This window comes from Pteropus medius, unplaced genomic scaffold, assembly GCF_902729225.1.
Source record: "Pteropus medius unplaced genomic scaffold, Ma_sr-lr_union100, whole genome shotgun sequence".
Classification (NCBI taxonomy): domain Eukaryota; kingdom Metazoa; phylum Chordata; class Mammalia; order Chiroptera; family Pteropodidae; genus Pteropus; species Pteropus medius.
The window spans coordinates 2,585,494-2,603,745 of NW_024350319.1; the positions used below are offsets into that span (position 1 = coordinate 2,585,494).

Consider the following 18,252-nt stretch of genomic DNA (forward strand, 5'->3'; position numbering starts at 1 on the left):
TTTGTCTCCATCCTTTTTGCCACCATCTTGGTCCAAACTCTATCTATCTTTCTTGGATTATTGTAATAGTCTTCTAATTCATCTTCTTTCTTAACATCAATCCCCTGGTCAGTTTTCCACATGGCAACCAGAGAGAATTTTTAAAACTCATGTTAGAACATATCACTACTCTGCTTGAAACCCTCTATTCATTCCCAGCTTGTTCAGAGTAAAAGCCAAAGTTCTTACTCTGACCTAAAAAGTACTACATCCAGTTAGGTCTCTGACTTCATGTTTAATGCTCTGTCTCTCATTTACTCTGCTCCAATCACATTGACATCCTTGATATTTCCATACCAGGACCTCTGCATTTGCTGTTGCCTTTGCCTGAAATGCTCTTCTCCGTACATGTATGTGCTTAGCATCTCTTCTTTCAGTCTTTACTTAAAACTATCTTCTTAGTGTGGCCTTTTCTGGCTCCCCTACCTAAAATGTCAAATACTCTTCTTGAATCCTTCATACTCTCATGCTTTATTTTTCAAACTTAGTACTTCCTACTAACAGTATCTAAGTACTTGATACTAACATATCTTCTACTTATTTATCTTATGAATTAGCTGTACCCCTCACCCCCCACCCTGCCCTTGGAATTGAAGTTCCACAAGGGTTAAGATTTAGGGCTATTTCATGGCTTCCTGTATCCCTAATGCATACAATAGTACCCAACACACAGTAGCTGCTTAATATATATAAATATTTGTTGAATGAATGAATAATCCCCAAATCATTACATCCAACTCAAAACATTCTCTCTGTCTTCATACTCAATTGTCTACCAGCCTACTGGGTAGCCCCAGCTAAATGTCTACCATATATCTCAAACTGAACAGATGCCTAATGAAATCATTTCATTTATTCATAAACCAGTTCTTCCACTTTTATTCCCTATAGGAACTCAAAAAAGCAATGAATTAGTGAATGATGTTACATTTATCGACTAGGTAGTTACCAGGATCTTATGAAGAGCATTATCCATGAACTCCCTAAAATCTACAGACTATAAATTTTGTGGGAAGTAACTATGTTTACCATGTCCACCATTACAGCCCTAGCAATTAGCACTCTGCCTGATAGATTGAGAAATTAAAGATAGAACATAGACTACTTTTTAAAAGAAGTTGAAAGAAGTACCTGTAGCCAACTGCGTTCGAAATTTATGGTACATATCTAGCTATGTTAAAAAACAGATGTTTTCCCTATATCCAAAAAAATATTTGCATACCAATGTTCATAGCAGCACTATTCACAGTGGCCAGGACAGGGAAGCAATTGAAGTGTCCTACGATAGATGATTGGCTAAAGAAGCTGTGGCACATATATACAATGGAACATTACTCAGACATGAAGAGATGAAATATTGCCATTTGCAACAACATGGATGGACCTTGAGATATTTATGCTAAGTGAAATAAGCCAGACAGAAAAAGTTGAAAATCACATGATATCACTTATATGTGGGATATAAAACTAAAAGCAACAAATGAACAGGACAAACAAACAGAGACTCATGGACATCGACAATAGACTAGTAGTTGTCAGAGGGTAGGGGGAAGGAAAAAGGGGAGAGGTAGCGCAAAAGGGAAGTCAAATATGTGGTGGCAGAAACAAATCTAACTATGAGAGGTGAACACACAGTGTAAATATAAACATGCCTTACTGTTACAGATGAAACTTACTGATTTGTTAACCAATGTCACCATAAAAAGAAAATAAATTAAAAAAAAAAAAAAACATGTTTCAACAGAGGCAAATTAGTGGGCAATTAAAAGATGACTTCAGGGGGTGATAACCACTTTGAAAAATATTTTGCCTGAAGAGCAGTCATGATAGAAAGGTCATGTAGCTGTACATTCCTTAGTTTCCTAAAGCAGGGACCTAATTTGTTTTGTTCACTCCTATGTCTTCAGTATCTTGGGATAACTGTAAAATATAAAGCATTCAATTGGTATCTGTAGAATGAACACCTGATGATCACTTCTATGAAAAAAAAGCCAATGACATTAAAATCATGCTATACATACATAAATCTCACTATGAAATAAATAAATACAAGAGGGAATGTAGGAGTGGTTTAAGAAAAAGTTCTGTATTAGCTCCTTCTTAATGTAATGGGATAAAGATAATTCCAATCTAGACCAAATTATTTGCTTCCATTCATTCAAATTATTTATAAAACACTTTTGTACATAGGCTGTGTGCTACATACTGACATGGATAGAATACGAATCAGATATGGGCCCTAAGGAGTTTACAATCTCATAAAAGAGATAAAACATGTATATGATTATAATGTAAGTACGAAATTATATTTGCTTCAAAAGTACACAGAAGATGAAATGAGAGTTGTGATAAAGATTACTTTGGGTGAGAAGAATGAGCAGAGAAATCATGAAGGTGACATCTGAGTTAAGCCTTGAATGTAGGTCAAATTCAAAAGGAGTGTATGGAGTGCATATGTGTACATGTGTTTGTGTTTGGTGCATGTAGATGTTAAAGGAGGACAGGGATATTGGAACAGGACTGGAAATGCACCCTGAGCAAAGACCACTGTGAACAATAAAGGTAGAAAAGCATGTAGTATATAAAGGGAATCTTAAATGATTCAATTAGACGCATCAAGAAAAGCAAAATTAAGTTTTGAAAAAGTAAAATAACCAGGGTCTTTAGAATTTATTACACAAGCGAGACTGCTTGTTTGAAAGTTTTTGAGCAGAAAAGTAGTCATCAAAACTATGCTTCAGAAAAATTTAGCTGTATATAGAACACACTTGAAGCAAGACCATTAGTTAAGATGGTATGCGAATAGCGTAGGTAAGAAACAATCAAGGCTTAACCTTGGGAGGCAAATATAGAAATAAAAATGCAAGATACAGCATATATTAAGCATGTCTTTTTATTTTCTGTATTTTGATGCTTTGACATCTATGAACTTGCTGACCCTAGAACTACCTCTTCCAAGGCTAATCAATTGTGATAAATAAAGGACTCACCCACACACACTTTACATACACAAACCAACCATCCAGAGCCCACACTCCCAACGACCTCCTTTATCAAGCTCTCACAGAGATTTTACTCTCTGGGCCATTGCCCATTTGCCCTAACCATCCCAGGGACAGGAACCTAACAACTTCAGATAGTTATGTCCAGATCCTTTTAAAATTATTCAGACAAGCCAATCCTAAACCTACTTATTCTGCTTTCTCCTCCCCATGGAAACGACAATAAAGGTTCTTGCCCATGTTTCCCCTTGCTCATTTTACCTCCTGACTGGTCCTGGTACTTCCCCATGTAGTAGTCCCTTGTGTGGCATGTTATGCCATGCCTCCTGTTTCTAGGGATCTGTATTAAAAAATTCTTATTTCATGATAGAATTTTTCCTTGTCCATGTGTCTTATCATGACAAAAACATATTCCAGGAACCCTTAAAACATAGCAGATATAGAATTTACAGGACTTGGTAATTGATAATAGCACTTAAAATTTAAATTTCAAATAACTTCCACCTATATTTTCTAATTCAATTCTTATAACTTGTGACATATTCAATAATCATGTTTTGCAAGTAAGAAAAGTTAAAGAGGCCATTTTAAATGCCCAAACTCTCAAATAACTCATAGGTTATGTGTTCTTGAGCAAATTTCTTAATCTGTTTCTCTCCTTATATATAAGTCAAGGTTAATAATAGTATCTACCTCAGAGTTAGGGTGATGATTAAATTAGCCTTTACTTCTAAAGCACAATAAATGTAGACTTGTTCAATTTCAGATATAGTGATATCCTGGTTGAGCTATCTGCCAAGAGTTGAAAATGAAAGCTAGAGATTCCTATTTGAGAATCTTTACATAGAGATGATAATAAATGAACTCAGTCTCAAAATAAGAACCTAAAGGTACAAAGTGAAGGTAAGAGGGCCAAGGAGAGAAAATAAATGTAGACATTTAGGCCAGTAATAATTAAATCAGTAAAGTTTGGGTTAAGGAGGAGAAGATCAATATTGTCAAATGCTACAGGGAGGTAGAAAAGAAAGCCCATTAATTTGGTGGCTTTTGAAATCTTTATGTTACTCATTATTGACCTCTGAGTAGTTTCTATATACAATGGAGACAACAGATTGCAAGAGTTAAAAAGTGAACACAGGCACTTCTGGTGTTTGGTCCAACATGTCAAGACCATGAAAGTCATCGGCTCTATCCTCACAAGAAAATGGCTGAGCAAACTGAAAATCAATAGGTCTTCTTAGATCCATCAGAGAAATGAGCTTACCTGCAAATTTCTGCCCAGAAAGTTGGATGTAGGAGGAAACAGAGAATCACAATTTACTAGGAGCAGAAACTGCCACAGGAGCCAGTTAAGTGGTAGCAATTGACTAATAGCTGGAGACTCACTATAAACTAATTTGAAAGACAAAAACTCCTAGGGGCCCAGTCTTAGAGAAGCCTCTATACTTTTGTAAGTTTTACCTCCATGAGCCCCTCCAGGCCCCAAGGATGAAGATGGGTGAAAAACTCCCTGATGGTTCCAGCAGGGGGACAGGAAGTCATCATACTGAAACATACCTGGAATGTTTGGTTCTACTTAACAAAAGCCCGCCCTCAAGTAAAACTAGTTTATCAGAGCCTGACCAATATGAGGGAAGAAAAATACCCAACTGATTCCCTCTAGCCTTCTTGTTCCATCTAAGGAGAAAAAAAATCTGAAAATTGCTTATGAAGGTCACAGCCTATGGACAAAGACTCACTAAAAACTAGGACCTAATGATAAAATTATGGACCACTTTCTCTTCCCTCATCTTACCACCACATCCAAAGTGTTCCTGTTTAATAACAAGGAACTGCAAAGCTCAGACTCTATTTAAGAAGGAGTCTCTAGGGAAACATAAAAAAATGGAGACAAAAACAAGGACACTAGAAGAAACTGAAGGCTCAGAAACGTACACAGCAAACAGTAAATATGGCATAATTCCTAGCCAGAGAAACATAAAACCTCACGCTAAAGGCTTACTTCCTTCAGTTCATATTACCTGATACAACATGTCCAGCTTTCAACAATAAATTATAAGGCATACCAAAGTGCAAAAAACAGTCTGAAGAAACAAAGCATGTATTAGAGCCAGATTAAAATATGGCAGAAATTTTGGAATTGTAAGACTGGGAATTTAAAATAATTATGATTAATATGTTAAGGACTCTAACGGAAATAGTGGATAGCATGCAACAACAGATGAAAATTCTAAGAAAGAATCAAAAGGAAATGAATAAAGACGAAGAATAGAGAAACTGAGAAAAGAAATGGGATAAAAGCATTGAAGAATGCTTTGTGGTAGTTTTTACTGTAATGGGAGATTGTCCAATATTATTAAGCCAATGGGAAAGACTCAAAATGAGAAAAATTGGAGTGAGAAAGTGGAAAATTCATAGATTCATGTTTCATGAGACCTTGTCCAAGATCAGGATTAAGTCCTAAAAGGAGGAAGATGAGAAGTAACATTAGATCGAACCAATGGCTGTAAACTTTAGTGTCTGTGAAATTTTAATTAGATAACATTGCTAACTCAAAAAGTTAAGATTATATTATTTCCCATCTTCCACCCAATTCTTTCCTTAATAGGTAATCTCCTATGAATTTGTCATTATTTAAGAAATTCCCAAGGGAATTTTCCTAACACTCCCTCAGCTACTATGAGGGTTGTATGACAAAAAAATTTACATGAATTCAACTTAATTTTACCTTGACATTTCCACACCTACATGCAACAACAACAAAAAAAAAGATGAGAGTAACAAGTCGCTGAAGTTATAAACTCATTCATTCATTTGGTCAACAAATATTTATTGAGTGCTTTCTTCATTCTAGGCAATAGCAGTGAACAGAACAAAAATCACTGCCCTCATGGAGTACCATAGCTTGGGTGAAGACACATTAACAAACAAGTATATAATATATCAAGTAGGGATAAGTTTTAAGGAGAAAAATAAAGCAATGTTGAGAAATTGGAGGTGCTGGTAGGAGGAAGCATTACTAATTTATGTAGGGCTGTTAGAGAAGGATCCTTCAATAGGAAATGAGTCATGAGATTATCTGAAGGTACATTATTCCAAAAGACAGCAAATGCACTTACCTTGAAGTGGGAAAATAATGTGCCTGATATTGTTGAGGAACAATATGGAGTGTAATTAGTCAATAGAAAGAGTCCAAGTTGAGATACTGTAAGGCCATATAAGTGTGTGAGCTTTTATTCTGAGTGAAATGAGGAAAACTGGAGGGGGGTTTTGAGAAGAGTCACAGTGATTACTATGTTGAGGGTGTTGGCAAGAAGACCATTCAGGTGGTTACTGCAACATTACAGTGACTTACATCGGAGTGGTAGCCTGGATTTATTTTGCAGGTAGAAATGGTAGAATCTGCTTATGGAGTAGGATATTCGAGAAGTCAAGAGTAACTCCAAGGCTTTTTACTAACTGAAAGAGTGGAAATTGCCATTTTACTGCAGAGCAGGTTAGAGAAGTAAGTTCAGTTTTGGACACAAATTAAGAGATGCATATTAACTTCTAAGTGCAGATGTTCGATTTTTGTAGTCTGTTTTTTGGGGGAAAGGTACTGTCTAGAGATATGAACTTGTGAATCATCAGTATGTAGGTGATTTTTAAGGCATACCAGTGAAAAGAGGTTTAAAAACTGACCCCAGCAACACTCCAACATTATATATGGGAGAGATGAAGAGGCACCACCAGCAAAGTATTTTGCAAACTGGCCATAAACCAAGGGAGGAACTAGGGAAGAGTAGTGTCCTATAAACTAAATGAAGTGATTCAAAACTCAAGAAATGATAAACTAGATCAAAGCTGTTGATGAGGCAGTTAAAAAACGAAAACAGACATGGCCATTGCATTTGGCTGGACAGCTAATGTTGACTTACGAAAGCTATTTTCCTGGAGCGGTAGGATGGGCAAAAATCTGAGTACTGAATTAAAAAAAAAAAAAAACGGAAGTTTCTCTCCCAAGTACTTTCAACAAGTTCTGCTAAAGAAAAATTACCTGAGCTGGGAAGGGTGGTTCTAAACAAACTAGACTTTTCTCATAGAGCAAGCACAACAGTAGGGGGTTTGAAAAAAGGTGTACTAGGCCAAGGAAGGAGACACTAATGCCTGGAAGCTTCTAGGGCTGCTGACTGAACCCAGATGCTGCAAGAGATAAGATCTAAAAGGGCTCCCTCCACGACCCAGGGGAACGGACTGTTTTAACGCCGGAACTTACAATCCGATGTTCGGCTGCTTGCGGCTGTTTACTGGAGAGATGGGCATGGTGGCGACTGCCTGGGGAGTGTGGTCGACGACCGCCTTCCCTGCCCGCTCCTGGAGACCCTGTACCCCAACCCCCGGCGTTAGCGACTCGGGCTGAAACACCGGAATGTTTGCCGGGCGTCATGGAGACGGTGGAGCCTAGGCTCAACAAGCGGCCGCGCGGTTGGCTGGCGGCTGTAGGCCGAGGAGGAGGGCGGAGGCGGAGGGGAGGGCAGAGGGTTGGTGGAGCTAGAGGAAGCTCGGGACGACGACTAGAAGAAGAAGGCGGGCGGCCCCGGCCTCAGGCCCCTCCCAGGCTGAGTCTCCCCAGCTGCAGGCGGATGGATGGGGCTTCTTCAGGCGGTGGCGGCAGCAGCGAAGGTGGCGGCGGCAACAGCGGCAGCGGCTGTAAGTGCAGCCTCCAGAAACCATCTCTCCTCTCCTAGTCCTTTTTGGGATGAGGCACTCCCGAGGTGTCCTCGGTCCCCTTTCTGTCCTTCCCCTCCCCCACCACAGGGTACCGCCCGGAAGACCCTTAACTTCCGGGGAGGGGCTGCGAGAGAACGCGCCCGGCACGCTTCCCCTCCCCGGGTGCCGCCAGCCACCCAAGGCGCATGCGCAGCTCCCCTCCGCCGCCCACCCCCTCCCAGCCTGGTCTTTTGCTTTGGCGGCTGCTGTGGGGCCGATCTTCCACGGCATCCGCGGAGCGCTAGGAATCCACAGCGGAGTGAGTTCGAGTCGGCCAGTTCGCCTCCGCCCCTTTCTCTTGTCGGTCCCTGATTCTGGTCGGGGTGGGGCTAAGATGACCACCCCCTGTGGCTCCGCCTCTTTTCTTCTGTATCTTGGCGTTCGGTCCCAGCCTGGGGGGAGGCTCCTGCTCGCACTGCAGCCCACGTGAGCAAGGTTCTGGGCAGACTGTCCCGTATTGGAGGGAGGGAGGAGAGACTGGAAGAGGGCATTATTGTGAGGGAACAAGGTCCTCCCAACCTGTGGGAGGATCCCTGGGGACAGATGTCTCCCAATCCTTTGAATGAGGTGGTTCTGCCAGCATTTAGTGGAAAGATCTTTGGCCTGGAGCCCATCTCTGGTCTTTGCTTGCTGTATGACCTTGAGCGAGTCACTATCCCTTCTCTGGGCGCCAGTTAACCCTAAAACTTCCTCCAACGCTAAAAACGCTTAATTTTGCAGAAAAGCTTATGCTGTTACAAGACTGGCGGGTCTCCTGAGGCCACTTAGCCAAGATGACCTGGAGAGTTGATTGAACTTTCTTCATTTGTAGGTGGAATGAGATGACCTACTTATTGGGTCTCTTTTATTCCTTTGCCATTGGTTACATATTGCATGACTCAAGATTCATTTATGTTTTTCTAAAATTGTCATGGGATCCTTGTCCTAATTCCTAGCTATCTTTTTAAAAATTTGAGACAGGGCGAATCGTGAGTTTGCGGTATCACAGTCTCTGGTCTAGTTACTACTGAGGCTCTCTTTCCTTTGATCCAGATGGTGTGGTGGCTCGATTCTCCCAGTGCCTGGCTGAATTTCGGACGTGGTTAAGAACCAACTGGTTGAGGTTCAATGCAGACAAGACGGATGTGATGCTGGTAGGCAGGGGCACACTTGGAGATTAAGGGAGGGAAAATCCAAACTCCCTCAAGTAGTATAAATATTACATTACTGTTCTTATATGTTCCAGTGTTTGAGAACTGCTGATGGGCCAATAATTGCCAGAGTTTGGGTGAGATAAAAATAACATGTCAACAATATAAGAACTATAAAAATGTCAATTTGTGATAATCTGATAAAATAGGGCCACTGGATAAAAGTCTATGTAAAAATTATGAAAAGAAAAGCCAAAAACTGTTCTTTTGAGAATCAAAAGAGTATATAAATGTTTTTTTGGGTGGCGTTAATAATAAAAATCTAACAAAAAGATGGTGATGCTGACTGTTGCATAGATGAGAGGCCTCCAAATGTAATGCATTACTGCTTTGTAACCTGCATCCTGCCTACTAAAGTACACTCAATTTATCTAAAAAGTCATTTAAAAAATAGTTGATTTTTTTTTTTGGTATTTAGGTATTTTCAACCAAATTAGTAGGTATTCATAAATTATTACCTGCACATCATGCATAGTCTGTCACTTTTAAACAAAAATTTTAAGAAATAGTTTACAAAAAAAGGGGACAGATGAACTCTGAAAATTGTTAGATACAGAATTTGTTTTTAGGGTTTTGAATGTGCTGTATTAATCCATTTCATTCAAACAGCCCCAGAGTCTAAATTGTTATAAGTATTTTCTTGATGCATTTTAAGAGGTACTCTTTTGAGTACAAACACATAACATGTGTTTGTATAGTATGTGTATATATTATATTTCAGTCAGGTGTTGGTACTGAATAAAAGGTTTTATCTCTTCGAATATGTAAATTTCCAAAGAAGTTTATTTATTGGTTAGTTTAAAGTACTGCTTAAAGTATAATTGTGACCCTAAAATGCTTTGGCTAACTGCAAAAATAATAACTCCAAGGGGTTCTGTGTGTGTGTGTGTGTGTGTGTGTGTATTATATATAGCCTTTATAAAATTGTTTAATAACTTTTCAGTGGAGTATTCAGCAAATTGTTTAAAAGTAACTTCCCAATATAATAGTAGTTTTGAGTAGCTTAATATGGTAAAAGTTAATGTTAGTTTCCCTGAAAATAAGCCTTTAGGTGGGAAATGGGAGCTAAAGAGGCATTTATTCAGGCTTTGTATAGTGACTTTTTTTTGCTTTGGGACACATTAGCCACAACCTCACATAAATTGGAATTAACCACACTTTTTAGTTTAACTTAAAACATATTACTACAATTAACAGAACTACCATTTTGGATGTCACATTAATAAATACTATAAACTGTAATAATTTAAAATAGCTCATAGGTAATGGTGAATTTTCTCATGCCTTTAACTCTGTCATGCCCTGTTTTCAGCTCTTCTAGTATCAGTAGGCTTTAAACATTTAGTTTTTGTTAACCCAAGTCTAAATATTGATTGTTTGCATTTGAACACAAGAAGACATTTATTGTCCAAACTGCTGAAAAATTGGATAATGAATGGAAGTAACGAGGTAGATTCTGGTTTAATAAAAAGACGAATGTTGCAAACATGAGAGCTTTTTTTTTTTTTGAAGAGAACATCCTCTTCACAACACAGTGAGTCATTGCAGGTGCTTAAGCATCAGCAGAAAAGCCTGGTAGTGAGTGGGGAAACATAGTGAGGGATTCCTACCTGGATAAAGTAGAAATTGACTAAAGACCTCTAAGTCCCATCCAATGATAACACTGGCTAATGAATAGTTAATTTTACATATTTGATACTGAAGAGGTAAGCAAGAATTTCGAGAAGGACTTTGCTTTCCCTAAGGTAGCTCCTAAAATTCGTAAAGATAAGTATATCGCTAGAATAAAATGGGAGTAGAACTGTACTGAATTCAGTAGTAATGTGTTACTGATTACTTACAATATTGGGGCTATTTCTCTTCAGGTTTAGAATCTGAACCTTAAAAAATCACTAAACCCATGTTTACTAAAAAGGAAAGAAAAGTGTAGAGAGGATTTTTTCTCTCTAAATGATAATGCCACTTAAAATTAGTAAAATTGATACACAGTATTAATAAACTTAAAGGCCATTTAACAGTAAAATGGATCCTCATTCAAATATTTCTCAGACCTCGGTTTTCCTAACAATTTCAGAATTCATTCAGTAGCTTAAGAGACCGTGATCCCCAACTTTTTATCATACTTGAGATTTTTGTTGATGGTTTAACTGAAGAATCAAAAATTAAATGGGTTTAAGCAAGCAAGTTATTCCTGTACCTTGTATTTTTGACACTTTAATTTTCCTTTTGGTAACCAGTTAAATGAATTTCATATATTAGCTTTGTATTTAAATGGAAAATCTTTATTCCCATGGTATTATAAAGCCTGAGTTTCTACCTCTAGGCCCCTTATTCTTTTTATCTTTACCCACCTCAAGTATATGCACATCCACTATTCTTTGCCTTTAGCTGTTTCCATCAAGCATCTCTCAAAGTGAAAAGTATGTGAATATGATCTGACTTTTAAAAAAGTCATTTTATTTCAAGTCCTAAGGTAATTCAACAGGGTAACTCTTAGAAACTATATACCTATGCTAAAATATTTATTCCCCCAAGAAATTCTGAAAAACACTTTTATGTAACTACTCTAAAAAAATAAAATGAAAATACTGTACAGTACAGTTAATGGTAAAAATTGTTTGTAGACTTGGGAACCTTAAAGTTTTCCTTTCTCTTCTTTCCCTTGCTTTTCTTTCAGTAGAAAATGTGCATCAGATGTTTATGTTTAATTGGTTTACAGACTGTCTGTGGACTCTTTTCCTGTCAAATTACCAGGTAATGTCCTTTCACTTAGCAGCTACTTCGTATACCTGTAAATGCACAAATTATTATTGGACATAAGAATTTCAAGTTAATGTTGAATCTTTGGAACTAAGAAATTGTTTAATAGAGTCGAGAATTTTAAGGAAATATAAATACCTTAAGAAAACAGCCTCTATATTGCATTGCAAGTTAAGTATTAAAGAAAAATTGTATGTGTGCACATTTATGCAATATATAGTAGTGCTGTCATCACATTATTTGGAGGGACTGAATAATTTTAATATTTAATTGGTTGATTTTGGTAGTCTTTAAAATTGCATTAAGAGGAACCCTTGAACACTTGGGAAACGGTCTATTTGAAATAAGACTTTTCTTGGTTTAGTGAAATGTGTTAGTGCACGTTTTAATATCACCTTTGTTTTAGCAAGTATCTGCCTTAGTAATGAGAGTGAAATATGTTTGTTATTTTGCAATGATTGGCTCTGGCAATCATCAGAATGGGCATCAAGGCCAATTGGCAGTTCTAGGCCAATACATTTACAATAAAGTTTCAAATTGCAGGCATTGCACGCAATACAAATAAGCAAGTTCTCCATGTAGTCAGTCGGAGGTCATTACGTCCATCAAAGAGAAACTTTTCAGTATTTTACATTTAAAAATTTTCTCTAATGCGAAAGTCAACCGTTGTACAGTTATGTTGCTACTGGCATCTCAAATGTGTGAGGAAAAGTAAATGAGATATGAGGATGACAGATTACCTAACACAATCCCTTTTCTTAATCTTGGCTCTGACCGCTAAAATTTAGGGATATGGAATTCCACATTTCCCATCGGGAATCAACCAAAAGAGGAACATTTGTCAAGGGATAACCGCCTTCAAAGCGCACTTGCCGTTGTTGCTTCACAGCAACATCCGTTTTCCAGCAAATGCACTTCAAAAAAGACCTACACGTAAAATAACATAACATATCTTTTTCCTTGCGATGTGAATGCTGGATGCGGTTTCTTTGGCACCTTTCCTCCACTTCTTTAGTCCCTGGAGTCGCAGATACGCTAAGGTGGAGTCGCCGATACGCTAAGGTGGAGTCGCCCCGGGCGGTGATACCCACCTCCCCCCCCTTCATCCTCCCCCTTTCCCCCTTCCCCCACACCCACCTTGGCTCCGCCCCCTCCGCCCTGCTTCAGGGGAGGGCTGCCGCGGGGCCGCGCGCGCGCCCCTGTTCCCGCGCGCGCCCGCGTGCCGGCCTTTTCCCTCCAGTCCATCGCAGCCGGGTCGCCGCGAGGGGGCGGAGTGGGGTGTGGTGGGCGCGCGCGGGCGGCTCCTGCGCGTTCCCGCCGAAGCAGCGGCGGCGGGAGCGGCAGAGACGGCGGTGGCAGCGGCGACCAGAGTCCCATTGCCGAGTCTCACATCCGGGTTCTGGCCGTGACCCAGCTGCGGCCGCCGCGGAGATGTGACCCGTCAGTACGGCAAATATGGCGGAGGTAAGGGAGCTTGCTCCCCCTCCCTGTCCCGGAGCTGGGTGCCCCCGAGCCCGGGCCGGGGAGGAGTGGAGTGGGCCTGGCTAGGAGAGGCCCAGCCCTGCTGGCGCCAGTGCCCACCTGTTGTCCGGAACAGGCCGCGCTCTGGGCGGGAGCTTTCCCTGGAACTTAGTTGGGATGGGTCCGGGGGTAGGAGGAAACGGAGGCGTAGTTGGACTTCGGGGACAGTTTGAAGGGTCCAGTGCTGCGTAGTACTGTGAGCGGATTGGGGTCGGGGGAGGAGGCGCCCGCCGGGCAGGGACGCCTATGGCGCAACTTCGCCGGCCCGTGCTAGGGGCCAAGAGAGGAGCTTTTGCTTCCTCTTGTGAAGTTTCTTCCCTCCCTAACCGAGATGCTGTTGCGCCCTTCCGCGTCACCCCCACCCGTTTGCTACTGACATCCAGTCTGTGTTGGGGAAAACGTAAGGCAGAATGGCCTTTGATTAACTGTAATTTTCCTGATCGTTGTAAAATGAGCGTGAAGAAATAAACCTGGCCTTTCGCAATCCAGCCTTCTAGGTTGGGGGAGTCTCCCCATTTTACCAAACAGTTCGATCCCCCGCCCCCAAGGTAGAACCTCTTTTTCTCTTTACATTTCAGAGTAGTTGCTTTCTATTTCCCCAACCCTCCACTTTTCAGGCATTCTCCCGCCGCCGCCCCCGCCAATTTCCAAATCTAGTCTATCTTTGTCCTTTAATTCCCCCTCCCCCTCCGCAACACACTTGGGGAAGATTCCTTTTTTCTTTTTCTTTTTTGGCTCTTTTTTATTAAACAAGTTCACGAGTCCTCTTTCTTCGGTGGTAGTTGTTTTACATGTTTGGGCCTCAAATCGGTGGGCAAGCAACCATTGTTTTGATTAATTCGAACTTAGTATACTACTGGACATTTAAATTTGCTTCTGCCTTAAACATTTGATTTTTTTTTTTTTTAACTTTTCTTTCCCTCGGAAGAATTTTGTTCTTTACCCTGCGGAGTTCAAGAGGTGATAGATTTCTATGTCTTTGAGTAGGTCTCCTCTTAATGATTGAGTGGTCGGTAAGGCATTTCTCGTGTGAATTACCGTTTTCATGCTCTCAGGCACCCAGAAGCAGATTCAGGAAGTAGGTAATTCTCAATTTTTGTCTTCCGTATTTGCTAAATAAAGTCAATGGTGAGTACTTTCATCAATACCATAATATCTCCTTTTTAAACTTTGGAATGCGGAAACATAATTGGATTATGGAAAAATGTTAATTTAGAGGCTTTTTCATGTACCTGTTGAGTGGATGGACCTAAAGTTTAACTGTTTTCTCTAAAGGCTCTTAGGTTTTCCCTTCTGCTTGCTTTATGGAAACTGGCTTTATTCATCTCTTGGAGTATTTGCTGTTAAAGGAGGATGAGATTTTATTGTAGCAGGACTATTTGCTGCCAGTTATTCTTTTTAAAACACTTAATATTTCGGATGTAAAACTAAATTTAAATCTTAGATTATTTCCATTTCTTTGCTCTGCGTGGTTAAAGAATTGTTCAAGGCACGTGAATTGGAGAAAACATAATACTTTGTTTTCTGGATTTATTCCACTGAGCTGAAAAAATTGTCCTGGCAAGGCTTAAGTGTTTCTTTCCTTCATATATAAAAGAGGAAGGGGTTGTATGTAGTTAAATTTACATATATTTTATCAAATAGTCTTTAATGGATCCCCTTTTCAGTGGATGCCTATTTTATAAGCAGCAGTGTGCTGTCCTAGGGAATGTGGTTTCTTCCCTAGTAGTGCTGCTCACAGTGGTTTAAGTTTTGTAGTCGTATTTTAAAGCAAGATATTGTTGAAGGAAAGTAGTTTAGTATATGAAAATACAGTGACATTTAAGTTTAAAAAAACCTCACCCAGAAATTTTTACTGCCCAGCACACTGAAAACAATATGAAAATGGAAGTATATTAAGATTTTGTTTTCGAAATTAAAGATGGTTGCATTAATGTAAGAGAGGAAAAACAGTGTTTTCAGTCACTAATTTCCTGATATTTTCAAGTGTATATTTTAGTTTTCTTAAAAATTGTATCACTTGGAGAATGGAACTGTCTTGTTCAGTAGAAACACATGATTGATTGAATTTCAAGAAGGAAAATCCTGGATTTTGTCTTCAATACATTGACCTAGTATCTTTTAAAAAATCATCTTTTATGTTCTTCAGTGACTTATAGATGGTTTTCTTTATAATGAATTTGAGAAAAGAGTAGAGTAACCATCTGTGGTGAAGAGGTATAAAGTAAAATTTATAATTTTTTGATTTCAACATTTTAATAAGATGATTTTAGAGAGTGGTCGTATAAAAAATTTTGCTGGAGAAATATTTGGTTTACAGAGTGCTTTTACTTTTATATGAGCTTTCAGATTTCATTCTATATGTTGCCAGTATAAAGCATGTGGTAAAATAATTCAAATGCTGTGCTGTTGCACCTTTGGTTAAGTAGACCTGAGGATCGAAGCTAACTAGTGAAATAACAGTAAGTGCAAAGCAACAATATGCGTTTATTTGATAAATCTGAGGGGGAAACAGGTTATCGAAGAAGCGTGTCTCCAGAGTAAAATGTAGATATTAAGCTTCTGGGGTTTTATTTTTATTATTATTATTCTTGTATCTCACATAGGAGAATGACCCTGACCTTGTTTTTCAGAAAAGTATTTAATTCTTGCATACAAATTACTTTAGATGTGAAGAGAATATACTAATTTTTCATGCTTGGTGTGATCATCTCAATCCATAATAGGAAGTATTTATTTAATGATTCTTTGAACTGTGATAACATTAAAAAAATTTGATATGCTTAGAAGAAATAACATATACTACCTTTCTTAATATTTTCTGGAAATATTTCTCATTGCTTATTATCCCTTAAGATGATTTATCAACCTTCGAAAAGAAGGCTCTTGAAGGAAATTACAGGGTTGTTGTAGTTCTACAAACCAGTGAGAAAGAAAGAACAAGAGGAAGAAATAGTTAATTCTTTGGGTTTTATAAGGAATGTGGAGCCAGGGACCTTTGGGAAGGAACAATTTGTCTTTTATTTCAGAGTCTGTAAACACATAAGGGACTTTCTTCTCAAGGGAAAAATAAAGCCACAGCGTAGCGCAAGACCTATCTTTTCACCTAGGCCATATTGCTATCATATAAAGAGAGGAAAATTTAATGAACTTGCTTTTCTGTTAGTTTTACTATTTCCAGAAATGATACATAATCTTTTTATTCACTATCACATCTATCCATTCATTTCTCTTAAAAGCATACTCCTTGCTTAGCATTTTTTGGAGTATATTTAGATTTTGTTTTTTAAGGAAATAGGATCATTTTGCCTACTATTCTTGGATAGTGATAAATTCTACTCTAAACAAAACTTGTTTCACTACAATGAATGTAGGCCTATTATTTTCTATACTGGTAATGAAAAAAATATATATTTTTAAATATTTCTACTTCAGAGCTATTAAGGATTTTTCCAAATTAATCAAGAACACTAATACATGAGATTCCCCAGAAGCTTAATTCAGGAGAAGTAATAGAGTGCTTGCTAAGGTAGGAAATGTTGGTTGGGGGAGGTGGAGTCTATAGAAGTTAGTTATTTTTAGAAAATTCTTACAACTGAGATTAATCAGTTTCCCAGATAATTGAGAAATAAAACACTGCCATTGAAACCTCAGCATATGTTTGTAAAAAGTAATTAGCTATAAAGAAATTTCTTGCTTGAATTTCAAATCGAATCTGTTTATTTTAAAAGTTTGCAAATAGTTTCAAAATTCATTGCAATTGATCAACTGTTCAAGTAGGAGTCATTGCTTGGGACCTATTCCTTTTGACTTATTCAATGGCTTAGAAGAATGACTGTTATAATTACGCTAATGTAGATGTGAAATTCATAAAGTAGCACCCCCAGAAGTGTTTTGCAAATGGAGATCTTCTTTTCCCAATAGTCCTAGATTAAACAAATAAATTTTAAAGAGTCTATTAAACATATCCCATCCATTTAGCTAAGTACTCCTTAGTAGTGTTGTCTTTTGTGTAATTCATAATAAAAGTAAAGAACTTAGATCTACAAGGAATTGGAACCAAACTTGAAGAACTCTAAATCTTATCTTAGAGAAAATGAAACAGCAGAATTTATGTAATTTGTCCTAGGTCATGCAGTTAGTCTGTGTCACAATTAAGACTGGAACTTCTGAATTCCTAATGCTTAATAATAGCAGTTCATCCTCTAAGTTATTACTACTGTAGTACATTTGCTAATTCTTACTCCAAGACTCACCAAACCTTTTTTTTATGCCCTAGAATTCCTCAGGGTAACAGCAAAGTTAAATAACTTAATTTTGTGTGGAGGAAGTGGAATGGTGAGCCTTTGGCACAGTCACCTTGCCTTCCCCACTCTGGAGTAGGGAGGGCCCTTAACTCCTTCTTGGCTTATATACTCATGCCCATTGCTATGGGAATCTGACTGAGAATCTCAGATTTGGTGTTTACATTCAGTAGATGATGATGACACTCAAAGAAATGGCAGTGGAATTGGTTTGAAGAGCAAAATTAGTTCAGACAGTTAGTTATACTCATTAAAAATATGCTTTTGATTGCCTGGAATAAGAGTCTGGTAATTACTTTGTGTTTTTACAACCTTATTTATTTATTTGTTAATAATGCTAATATTCTAGTTAATTGATCTTTTACTCCCAATTTATAGTTTTCTGGTGTATGGGTTATTTCTCACCATTTTCTAGAAAAATTCAAAAGAAATATTTGAACAAATGTGAAACACTGTAACACATATTTGTTACAACTGTTTAACAGCTTGATCAACTAAATCATATATGGATGAAAGTATGAAAATTGCTATACAAGTTAATAGAGTTCATTTTTCAATTTGATTTAGCTTACTCTGTGTGTGTGTGTCTGTCTAATATGTTTTCCATGTCAGATAAAACAATTATGTATGTACCTAAAAGAAAACTAGGTTATTTTTCAAAATTATAGACTTATTAAAGAAAAAACA

The 18,252-nt window shown here is 38.3% G+C and overlaps 2 protein-coding genes across 10 annotated transcripts in view; one reads left to right on the forward strand and one right to left on the reverse strand.

Moving 5' to 3' along the window:
* Window positions 1-7,482, reverse strand: part of DNAI4 (dynein axonemal intermediate chain 4) — an 82,780-nt gene extending 75,298 nt beyond the window's left edge. Inside the window, 2 exon segments of the mRNA XM_039838521.1 lie at window positions 7,297-7,364; window positions 7,366-7,482. Of these exon segments, the coding sequence (XP_039694455.1) occupies window positions 7,297-7,364; window positions 7,366-7,467 (170 nt within the window). The 5' untranslated portion in view covers window positions 7,468-7,482.
* A 53-nt stretch (window positions 7,483-7,535) lies between these two features.
* The window catches only part of MIER1 (MIER1 transcriptional regulator), a 57,251-nt gene continuing 46,534 nt past the window's right edge, over window positions 7,536-18,252 (forward strand). For 2 of the 9 annotated variants that reach the window (XM_039838529.1, XM_039838527.1), the window contains exon 1: window positions 13,040-13,204. Coding sequence is in view for 8 of the 9 variants with exons in the window: in XM_039838527.1 (XP_039694461.1) it covers window positions 13,196-13,204 (9 nt within the window). In the remaining variant the exon portion in view is untranslated. Of the gene's footprint in view, window positions 8,050-8,822; window positions 8,924-11,657; window positions 11,735-13,039; window positions 13,205-13,943; window positions 14,390-18,252 lie in introns of those variants that run through there. The other 7 variants (XM_039838525.1, XM_039838524.1, XM_039838530.1 and 4 more) reach the window with 7 other exon arrangements.